The sequence below is a fragment of the Xyrauchen texanus genome, chromosome 44 (genome assembly GCF_025860055.1).
Source record: "Xyrauchen texanus isolate HMW12.3.18 chromosome 44, RBS_HiC_50CHRs, whole genome shotgun sequence".
Classification (NCBI taxonomy): domain Eukaryota; kingdom Metazoa; phylum Chordata; class Actinopteri; order Cypriniformes; family Catostomidae; genus Xyrauchen; species Xyrauchen texanus.
In genome coordinates this window covers 16,938,039-16,949,480 of record NC_068319.1, presented here as the reverse complement: position 1 = coordinate 16,949,480, position 11,442 = coordinate 16,938,039, and the positions used below count along the sequence as shown (strand labels likewise).

Below are 11,442 nucleotides of genomic sequence, written 5' to 3'. Positions count from 1 at the left end.
TGGTATTAACCACCACTGTAAAATAATGATCAGGCTGCAATCTACTCACCTTTCAGCTTAAGTCACCTTTTCTGAAGCTAATTTGTCCTAATTGTTTGGTTGTTATTATGTGTTTTATTATTTTTTTCCTTATTAAAATCACTTTAAAGGGATTTTACACTTTTACACAACTGAAAATATACATTTGGAACACCTGCTATGACACTTCTCATGAGTTTGCATCCCAGAACAATAAATAAAATAAAAACAGAACGATTCTTTCACATATTTTTTTTTATTATGGTATTTTGTAGTAATTTCAAATGATATTAACTTTGGCTATTGTCATTTTTAACAGGTAGATGTGCCTTATAATTAGTCTAAATAAGAGTTAATGTATAAACTTATGTCACTCACACTTCAAACACCAAAAGTTATGATGCATTGTTGTGTGGTTGTCTCTAAACTGCTTATAATCACATACTGTATAATCACATTGTAATTCTACATTACATTTCTATTGAAAACCTTGATTATAAAGTAATTTATATGAGCAAATAACCTCTTACACAGTGCATGCAAGTATGAGTTTTAAAATTCCTACATATGAACAGGTGCCATTGTGTTTTTTTAAGTGGCCCGTTGTACCTTCAGAATACCACGGACATAAAATGGCACATAAACATTGTAATATCACAATAGTGAATTACTATCTGATATCATCACTGTATCATGGTACTGCAACTATACTTTTTGTAAGATTGATTATAACAATATGTGATAAGTAAAAAAGCAAAATGGAATTTGTTTTTACTTTTATGTGGATTTTTGTAATAGTAACAATTAAATTAAACTTGAACACACTCATGAAGGAAAAATACATTTCTAGTTTTCACAAGATTCATTTTTATTAAAAGACAGAGTTCACAATTTGACCAGCAATACATTGTTATTCAATGTTGTAATAGAGGTATTTAAATATCATTTATGAAGCCCACCCTACTGCGAATGGTCAACAGTCTTAGAAGACTTTTGTAACTCTAGGCTTTTAAGACTGCATATGCTCTGGGAAATTCATCAGTGCAGCATAAACAGCATCTCTTAGATATAGCTTCTCTGTGATCACCATCAAGAGTTGTTGGAGTTTTGTCCTGTAGATGGTTTTTCCGGGACAGATGTGGTTGTTACACTGCTGGGCTTTAGATCAAGTTTTTCTACTGGGATAGCTGCTACTGCTCTTGAGACAGAACCTACATCAACTTTAAGTGATGGTACAGTAGAACTTGAAGATGTTGAGATAGCTGGTTGCGCAGTTACCAGTCCTTCTAAAGACTCACTCGTAAAGGATTGAGTGTTATTTGTAACTGCAGATACCGCTAACAAGGATGCTTCACTTGTTGACAGGGATGGGTCAGGCAGCTTTGCTGTTTCTGTTGCTTGCTCTAGAATCAAAGGTGTTCCTCCAAATCCGGAGCCATTCTTAGCTGCTGTCTTAATTTCTGATGGATCATTATGAGCTGAAGGAACTCGTGGTGCCTCAAGCTCCGATGTTGAAACATGATCAGCTTTGGCAGAGGGCATCTCCATCACTGGAGAGGATGTAGCAGGGATCTCCAGGACTGATGTAGACACAGGTGGTGTGTCTGTCAAGACAGTAGATGGGCTTTCTAATGCTGATGCTTCCTGTGCTGCAGCTTCAGCTTTTGCAACTTCTGCAGCTTTGCTCTCCATCTCCTGCATCCGCTTTTGCACCATTGCAGGCATCAGCTGCACGTATGTGCCCATCAAACGGTGATTGGTCCTTATCAACTTACCAGCACAATTGTCCACACAACTCTCCTGGAAACAACACAAACAAAAAAGGGAAAAGTATGCATTATAAAATGTCCATGTTGATTATATATACAAGGACAGAGATGACTCCATTTACAATAACATTCTGCATTGCAGGTTTTCTAGTTCTGTTGTCAGTTCAGTTCAGTATTCAGGCTTTAATACAAGTTAAGCTCATTCAACATTTTTGAGACAATGTTGGTTACCACAAAAACTAATTTTGACTCATCCCTCCTTTTCTTAAAAAAAACAAAAACATCTGGTGTACAGTGAGGCACTTACAATGGAAGTGAATGGGGTCAATACATAAACGTTATTTACTCCAGCCAGGTCTCCCAAGTAACCAAATTTGCCCGGTTGCTATGGAGGGTAGAGTCAAACGGGGTAACCTCTTCGAGGTCGCTATAATGTGGTTCATTTTTGGTGGGGCGAGTGGCGAGTTGTGCATAGATGCTGCGGTGGTGCATATGGATGGCGTGGGCCTCCATATGCACCATGTGGTAATGCATTAACGAGCCATGTAACAAGATGCGTGGGTTACATTTTACATTTACATTTATGCATTTGGCAGACGCTTTTATCCAAAGCGACTTACAAATTTCAAATTTCTTGATGTAATTTCACTTATTACAGGGACAATCCCCCTGGAGCAACCTGGAGTTAAGTGCCTTGCTCAAGGACACAATGGTGGTGGCTGTGGGGCTTGAACCAGCATCCTTCTGATTACCAGATTACCAGTTATGTGCTTAGACCACTACACCACCACTCCCAGTGAGAGGGTTAACTCTCTCAGATGCAGAGGCAACTGAGAGTCACTACACCACCACGAGGACTGAGAGCAAATTTTAAATTGGACATTCCAAACTGGGAGAAAAAATAAATAAATAAATACTCACTGTTTTAAAAGTATAGCCTCAGGATGTAAACAACACACATGTTAACCGGACTTTAGTGTAATAAAATCACTGACTAACCTTGTCTCAGTAAAATTATAGCCAATTTTGGCATGACAATGTCAACAAAACTCTAAAATGACTAAGACTGTAAGACAGGCGAGTGTTTCAAACAGCTAGACAGAGCACAGCAAAATGGAACAGAATGCAGCGTCTTCAAAACTGAACTACAACTTAACACACATATTAAAAACACGATGTAATGGCATCTCCTGTTAAACCAAGCGATTAAAACTAGTGCGAGCTTACTAAGATTACTACGGTAGCATGAACAGACGCATATTGTGCACATTGTTTTATTGAGTTGGGCAGCGAATCTTCATATGATGACAAAATATGATGCATTATATTTTGATTATGCAATCTTTTGTACATTTTGTTACAGATTATTTTACAACAGCCTATAATAATGAAAAGATGATACACTGGAACAACAAGACACAATGCAGCAGCCAAAGACATTTGTCAGGCATGTTATTATATATACAGTTACATGTAATTTCCCCTAAAGTAGGCAAAATTACCAAAATGACAAAAATTGGCTCAGTTAACTTCCATTGTATGTGCAAAGCAGTAACCTTGATTTTTGCTTCTTTTTTGTTTTTAACACTCCAATGGTAATTGGAACTTTTTTTTACAGTTTTTTTTTCTTCTTTTCATTTAATAAAAATGGTTTCCTTTATCTGAGCGCACACACACACACACACACACACACACACACACACACACACACACACACACACACACACACACACACACACACACACACAATTAATAAGTGGAGCTCTACAGCCATCTTTTGTTTATTGTTGACATTACATGTTGTTTTCCAGCTGATGACAGCAATCTGACACACACACACACACGTTTGCAAAATACATTTGTACTATAGAAAGTTTGAAACAGCAAAATGTTTACCCTGATTCTTCTGTTTTATGCTCTAATTGAGTTAATTTCTGTTTCTTGATGTTCATTTTCTTGACATCATTATGCATTTACTTTGAGTTATATATTTTTTATGTTTTCAATCAATTATTGGTAGAAAAATACTTATTCTGTGTCTTCTCTTTGTAAAACCATGGTCAGGTTGAATTGCTAGCATAATGACATTAACTTTAAAAACAGTACTTCAAATAAAATTTGACAATACTGTAGGAGACATTTATTAATATTTTGTATTATAACTTGTATTTCTTTATTTGTGCCCTCTGAAGGTGAGGAGATGCCTTAAAAGCCCAAATGTTGCTTGTTGAGAGGTGACCTGCTGGGAGCACACGGTCATTAGACCTTCACCTTTGTTTGTGTTCACTTGAAGTTATGAATAAACATTTTAAGAAGTTAATAAACAGCATAGAATTCAATGTAAACTTTGTGGACAATGGATTTATAAACAAAAAGAAGAGTCTAAATCACTCAGCAGACCCAAGAAGTGACCAAATGGACAATGGTATGGACAAAGTATGGTCATTACAAATAGACATGTCTAAATATATATCCAAAATGCATATCTTGTGATAAAATATCAAATTAGGTTACAACAAGCCATCAGACTACACACATCTACTGACGGTTACGAGCATTACATGGTTTTCAAAGTCATGTAATTTATATTCTGTTCACCAGATGGCAGCAATCTGCCTTTATGCCACATTCTTATATTTTCTTCATGTTTCAACTTAAAGAAGTGTAGGATCTGCATTAAAAAAAATTTAAAAAATTGCATATTTGTATTTGCAAATGAATGGTAAAATGTAGAAATGTACATTTAAATAAGCTCAAAATCGCATCAAATCCCAAAAAGTAATGCATAATTAAAATGTTCTTACTCCAGGGAAGCAGAAATGGTATCATTAACATAATAAAAAAAGGATACACAGACACTTCTGGACAAAAATGATGCAAATACCAAAGGGAGGTGCCATTTTTTCAATACCATAGGAGGATTAAAGAAAGGAGGGACAAGTCAAAATTATTTTTTGTTGTAATCTACATTATGCCACAAATTCTGTCAATTGAGCTTAACTTGTACTGCACCTGGAATATTAATTTAATGTATTTTATTTTATATATATTTTTTACATCAAGTTGTCTTTTAAAGGGTTAATCTAATACCACACATATGCCTCAATTAGGGTGATTTTGGTCATGTGAACTAATTGTTTTATCATTTATTTTGGCATTTTGTTTTAAATATTTTTTTATTAAAAGGGATTTTGTAATAATACCTCCAGTTAAGTGTTTTTTTTTTTTACGTTTTCCATAATAAAGTACATAGCAAGCATTTTTAGCAGATGCTTTTTCCATATATTTACAGTTGTTGTTTTTTTTACAAATACACACATTTAATTGACAAAATCGTTTTATCCTGCGTAAACATTCTATGGAAGAAAAGTAAACTAGACTGATTTTAAGGTTCATTTTGTGTAATTAAATCTGCCTCACCTCGTCCATTGTCAGATTTCTGTAGTTAAAGTTGCTTGTGCATCGCTGGAAGCAGATTTCCGTCATGCGATTGTAAACGAGGAGAAAGTCCCGCAACTACATCACAAAAACAGAACAATATGATTATGCCCATTTTCAATTACCGTAAAAATTCAGAGATGCGCGAGAAGGTTGCACGGGCTAGCTGTCATACTTACATTTCGAAGTTGTCCGTCGGGGTCCATGGCAATATTGCTGTCAGTGTATATCAAGAGAAATGTCTATTAGCTATGTTTTAATTAAATACATCGAAATGCAACAACAGAATTTATGACCAAGAGCTGTCGCATGACTTTCAGCAGCAGGCGTCCATGTTTACAATCACGTGTGCACAATACGTCACAGCGAGGTGCGGCGGAAGTTGGTGCTTTGACGTTCTTGTTCCGGTCTAGCTGCAAATCTGTTTTAAAATGAACACCCCAGAAAAACACAATCTTTTTATTTTGTATAATTTGTATCTTTTATTTTTGTATAATGTGAACCGAACTCTATTGTAACAAAAAGGATACACAATTTTGACGATATTAGGCCCTCGCATTTGACATTGACTTATTAGAACAGGTAATAACAGGTTACATCAGTTATATAGTAGTAGCAACTGTAATTTTGCTTATCATGTTAAAAAGGAGGCATTCTTTAAAGACTTAAAAGAAAAATTAAAACAAACATATATATATATATATATATATATATATATATATATATATATATATATATATATATATATATATATATATATATATATATATATATATATATATATATATATATATATATATATATATATATATATATATATATATATATATAATTTATGTCACATAAGCAAGAGTGTCTGTATGGCCCTATATCAGCACTGCTGTGATTCGCCACATGCTCGACAGGTAGTTCAGACAATTAACATGTAATCAAATTAAAAATCTATAAAATAACATATTATAAGTTATAAAACATCTTATTTTCATAGTACATCGTTACACCAAATGACCTGGATATTCATAAATATTCTTTTGCACAAACAATTTATTTTTGTCTTAAAGAAACAAGAAGATAAATATCTGTTAACATATTTTTCTTTGTAAATGTATAGTCTTCAAATGCAAGAAAAAAGAAAGCAAATTGAAGGAAACTTCCTATTTGACACAACCTCAGAAGAGATGTTGATTTCCACTTCATACTTTTGCAAAGACATGAGAAGTTTTTCACTTGTCAACACACGCAGGCCTGTGACCCGTGCTATACGGCAACGGTAAGTTCTTTCGCTTGTAAATACTGAGTTGTTTCCAGTTCTGTCCCACAGTATGCTGTGATTCTTTTTTAGATAATTTTTTTGTTCACTCAAAACTGTAAACTATTCTGTTCTAGACTTTGTCTTGATCTACCGAGTAAGTGATCAAAGCCTTCATGCAAATTTCTGCTCACTTTCTCGCCATTGTCATCTCTGTCCTGTTCTCTTTCGTTTTCTTTTTCCCTCTGTCTCTCCCTCTCTTCTGCCTCCAGGGCTACTTGATGGCTGTTGAGGTAGATACTATGGCGGGATACCATGAGACTGCTCGTCCGGGATGGGAGGGTGACTTCAGCCTCGGTGTCCTGGTCCTGGAAGTTCTGTTGGGCAGAAGGTTGCGAACATGTTTGGGCCTGGTGAGTCTGACCATGTTTTTGGTATTTTCTCTTCTTCCTACGCTTTTTATTGGCAGTCAAATCCAAAGAGGCATAAGACACATCTCCCTGCTGGACCTGTGAGATAATGAAACACAGGGTTGTAAGCCTTTTTTTAAAAATCATTATATAACACATACAGTGGAATAATATACAAATAATGTCACTTAAAGCAGTGTTTCACAACCTTTTTTCTGCCACGGCACACTTTTTATGAAGTTACCATGGCACACCACTATCAAGTCACATAGGTACAGTATGTGGTGTAATGAGGTCACAGGTGGCAAGTGTGCTAATTGGGTAATGAAACAAATTTGCTTCTTTTCTATTTGTAGATTTGTTCTTGCAAATTAATTCTTGCAGTGCCACAACAAATAACAGGAATGCAAACTCATGAAGGGTGAAAAAGGTGAGAGAATAACTGGTCCATGAAAATGTTTTCCGGGGATATTTAAATAAAATTTGTTAAATTTGATTAACTGATTAATTCAGTGACCCCTTCTGGTAATGACAAATTATCATCTACCAAGAGACTTTAATGTTTAAGCATTAATAGAACAAAACAGATCTATAGTTTTCCTTCAGCTTGAGCATTGCTTTCATCCAAAAAGACAACAATAATAGTCTAATAATAGTGAGTTTCAATAACGTCTTTACCGTCTCCTTCATTAAAACTTGCATGACTACAAATCTACTGACTTCAGAATAAGAATTATAAACACAAAGCAGATCTACAGTATCATTTTCCTACATTATTTAAACTGCTGTGCATGACTTTAATCAGAAAAGAAGACAATAATAGCCTAATAAGAAACAGAAAGCACGACGGAAGGCTGATGTTACAAATTTGTCTGGCAAGAAAGCGGGAGATGTGCACTTTATACATTGAAAACATGTATTTGGAAGAGAGCGAGAGAAAATACAGTTACTTTGATAGCAGAAAGTAATAAAAGGACTAATTTATGTGTAGTTCTTAGCGTTTTGTAGCGTTTTCGGAAAAAAGGTAATGTTTAATTATAATAAATTATGAGACATATCGCATTAACATTTTGTAAACCACAAACGTGTGTGGTAAATCACTTTGGTGTAAAGTCACTTCATAGACTTCAATGTATTCTGCAGCGCTGATGCAAGTCATGTGAAAGCCTCTTAACATGTATAAACATCACTCACATTTACATATTAATCGGAGCTCTTCCACCCTTTGATGATCAATTCTTCCGAATTTGATCATTTTCCATGCCACACCTGACAATCTTTCACGGTACACTAGTGTGCCATGGCACAGTGGTTGGGAAACACTGACTTAAAGGGATAGTTCACCCAAAAATGAACATTCCCTCATGCCATCCCAGATGTGTATGAATTTATTTCTTCTGCAGAACACACACAAAGATTTTTAGAAGAATGTTTCAGCTCTTTAGGTCTATACAATGCAAGTGAATGGGTACCAAAATGTTGAAGCTCCAAAAGCCTATAAAGGCAGCATAAAAGAAATCCAAACTACTCTAGTGGTGAATCTACATCTCCAGAAGCAATATAATAGATGTGGGTGAGAAACAGATCAATATTTAAGTCCTTTTTTACTGTAGATTTTCCTCCCTGCCCAGTAGGTGGCAATATGCATGAAGAATGTGAATCACCAAAACAAAAGAAGAATGTGAATGTGAAAGTGAATTGTGAAGATTGATAGTAAAAATGGTCTTAAATATAAATCTTTCTCACCTTCACTCATCATATCACTTCTGAAGATATGGATTTAACCACTGGAGTCATATGGATATATTTTATACTGCCTTTAAAAATTTTTGTCACCATTCACTTGCATAGTATGGACCTACAGAGCTAAAAATATTCTTCTAAAAATCTTTGTTTGTGTTCAGCAGAAGAAAGAAAGTCAAACACATCTGGGATGGTAGTAAATGGAGTAAATGATGAGAGAATTAAAATTTTGTGGGCTAGTCCTGTAAAAGTAGCATTTCTAGTTGTTGTTGCTTGAATATTATGTGAGACAGAGAATTAATGAATAGTTTGACTTTTGATTTTGAACTTTTTACAAACATCACAAGCATTACCTTGCCATTTGGTATTCAGATTAAAATATAACACAATAAAGGCCATCAAAAGAATTTTGCAATGAGTTGAGCAGTACCGGTAATAGCTTATTCTCAGTCTTCTGCCGTAAACCTGACATTACCATATTTCACAACCCTAATTTAAGGTCACTGGCAAAACTTTTTTGACAAACACTCAGTACATTTTTGCAGTACAGTAATTGCTGCTAAACCTTGAATGTTTAGCTAACAAGTTATTATTGTGGTATATGAATGATGCCTTTGATATTCGCTGCTGCACAGTGGTCTGAGAACTCTGACCACAGATGCCTTTATTTAAAGGCCCGTTTCTGCTCACGTGACTGCTTTTATAAAATGTGTGGGAGTTGATTACTAAAATAGATTTCATGTATAAATATATTTTTACAAAGTTGTCTATAATAAAGCCTGGAGACGATCATGTTTTTAAGGTTAATGCATAAACGAAATAGCTTTTTTTATTTATTACGATTTTATGTCTGCTAGTTCATGTACCATAACTATAGTTTAGAATTGTGATGTGTCATTTAAATAATGAAATCAAGTATTATTTTAAATTATTTAACAAAAAAGTGCATTGAATAACACCAAATGTGCACAATTTCTAAGAGATATGTGAGCAGGCCATACCTTTAAAACCCGCTTTGCTGTGCTTGCATGTGACATTTGTTCATAGCACACATTTTCAGAAATTCCGAAAGTTCCTGCATAAAACAAATATTAAATCATTAAATACAAACCAATAACTCCCTCTGAGGTTTAAGGTTTTTCAACAAGTTTCATAGTTTAAGTTTGAGGTCACACCCATGACAGCTTTTTTGGCACATATATAAATATCAAACTACACTGGATTATTGTGAGATGAACCCACCTTCTCCATCTAAACATATATTCCCATAAATTGGATTTTCTTGTCTTTCCATCTCATCCTCAAACCTGCACAACATAGAACCAAAATGTTATGTATATGTTTCAAAAGGTGTTGGCTGTGAAATAAGATAATAACAGTAATTGGAATTAATCAAACATTTGTAATCAATGTAAAATAAGAACATTTTAACTGTATATCACATGCAAATGTTCAAAAAATGTATGCAAACAATGTGATAATTGTCACCCGTCTGACTGCATTGAATTTCGATGGTATGGCTCCTCTCCATATTCAAATATGTCTCTGTTTGCTGATTGAAAATGTTGGTAATGACAAAAAAAATGATAATAATAATGTTACAAGCTTGCATTATACATTTGTCAAAAAACTGTCTTTTTTATTTTCTGCAAAGAAAATAACAATAATTCTAATAATTTGATTTGCCTGAAGCATACCTGCATTGCGTCTTTCCTTTCTTCTTAATAAATAGAGTGTAACATTTAAACACACAGATATCAGCAGTGCTATAGACGTCAGAGAAACAGCTACATATGCGTTGATGCATTGACCATCTAAAGAGAGAGATACTGTAAATTTCAGGACTAATTTTATTTTATTTATTAATTTATTTGTCTATTATTTATCTTACAATTTTTTTTATAAAAAATGTATTGTACAGTAGCATACTCTATATTTTGTCTGGTGGTTATCAATATAAATAGATAAAACATCATTTTAAAAACATTAAAATTAGACAAAAACAGACAGACCTTTGGTGCAATTGTTATGCTGTGCCAAAACCTTTCTCTTTCTAATCCTAACTTTTAACCTTACAAAAATATTGCCGTGGCCATAGGGATAAAGACTAAAACTACAGATATGATAAAGGTGTTAACTTAAATGTCTCATATTTTGTCAGCTCAAATCATTGAAACATTTGGCAGAAAAAAGTTGACTATGAGATACTGTAGCTTTCATGACATATAGAACTTCATAAATCTGCATATGTTGCTATCACCAATGTCATTAATATACTTTAATCACTATCATCAATTTAATGATGTGTTTTTTTGTCAGTTTTGTGCAGAGTATTAACTTAATAATGTATTTCATATGATCTAAAAGAAGCGTTCATGTATGTCAGAAGTTAATTATGTGCCAGTATTATAAAAAGTAAACCTTAACACCACAAATTGAATCAACTTGCAATATGAAAGAACAAATACATTTCAGTGTGCCATAACACAACAATATCTACTGATCGGCAAAAGAGTTTTCACTAAAAACTATAACTCCTATCATTCGTTGTCACATTCACATATATATGTTAAAGCTGAATAAATGAAACATCATTCATCTTACCTGACATCTTGCATTTGGCTCAAATGTCCAATAAATTTCTTGTCTGATAAAACCCTTCACCTGTACGTGAGCATGTTGAAGGAGCAGTGCACCAGTCTTGCTGCTATTTTTATCGTCTTTAGACTTTTTCGGTTACAAACAGGAAACGTGGCGACAAACTTACTCGTTGCAAAGACTCACATCACAAGAGAAACACTGATTCTGCCTGTAT

At 34.2% G+C, this 11,442-nt stretch overlaps 2 protein-coding genes across 2 annotated transcripts; both read right to left on the bottom strand.

Moving 5' to 3' along the window:
* Positions 1 to 873: 873 nt before the first annotated feature.
* LOC127636713 (mitochondrial import inner membrane translocase subunit Tim10 B-like) lies at positions 874 to 5,587 on the bottom strand. The gene is made up of 3 exons (XM_052117399.1): positions 5,405 to 5,587; positions 5,208 to 5,303; positions 874 to 1,818 (listed from the first exon to the last, which is right to left on the bottom strand). Exons 1-3 carry the CDS (start codon positions 5,429 to 5,431, stop codon positions 1,108 to 1,110), a joined length of 834 nt encoding a protein of 277 aa, XP_051973359.1. The 5' UTR covers positions 5,432 to 5,587; the 3' UTR covers positions 874 to 1,107.
* A 481-nt stretch (positions 5,588 to 6,068) lies between these two features.
* On the bottom strand, positions 6,069 to 11,352 carry LOC127636714 (uncharacterized). The gene is made up of 6 exons (XM_052117400.1): positions 11,232 to 11,352; positions 10,325 to 10,441; positions 10,116 to 10,179; positions 9,870 to 9,934; positions 9,629 to 9,702; positions 6,069 to 6,983 (listed from the first exon to the last, which is right to left on the bottom strand). The coding sequence occupies exons 1-6, from the start codon at positions 11,236 to 11,238 to the stop codon at positions 6,585 to 6,587; spliced, it is 726 nt and encodes a 241-aa protein (XP_051973360.1). The 5' UTR covers positions 11,239 to 11,352; the 3' UTR covers positions 6,069 to 6,584.
* Positions 11,353 to 11,442: the final 90 nt, after the last annotated feature.

Excerpts from the sequence above, each read along its gene's own strand:
- LOC127636713 (XM_052117399.1), bottom strand. The coding sequence starts at position 5,431 with ATGGACCCCGACGGACAACTTCGAAAT. Across the intron at positions 5,304-5,404 it reads CCGACGGACAACTTCGAAAT|TTGCGGGACTTTCTCCTCGT; the intron begins GTAAGTATGACA and ends TTTGTGATGTAG. Across the intron at positions 1,819-5,207 it reads GAAATCTGACAATGGACGAG|GAGAGTTGTGTGGACAATTG; the intron begins GTGAGGCAGATT and ends TGTTGTTTCCAG.
- LOC127636714 (XM_052117400.1), bottom strand. Across the intron at positions 9,703-9,869 it reads TATATGTTTAGATGGAGAAG|GAACTTTCGGAATTTCTGAA; the intron begins GTGGGTTCATCT and ends TGTTTTATGCAG. Across the intron at positions 6,984-9,628 it reads CAGCAAAGCGGGTTTTAAAG|GTCCAGCAGGGAGATGTGTC; the intron begins GTATGGCCTGCT and ends ATTATCTCACAG.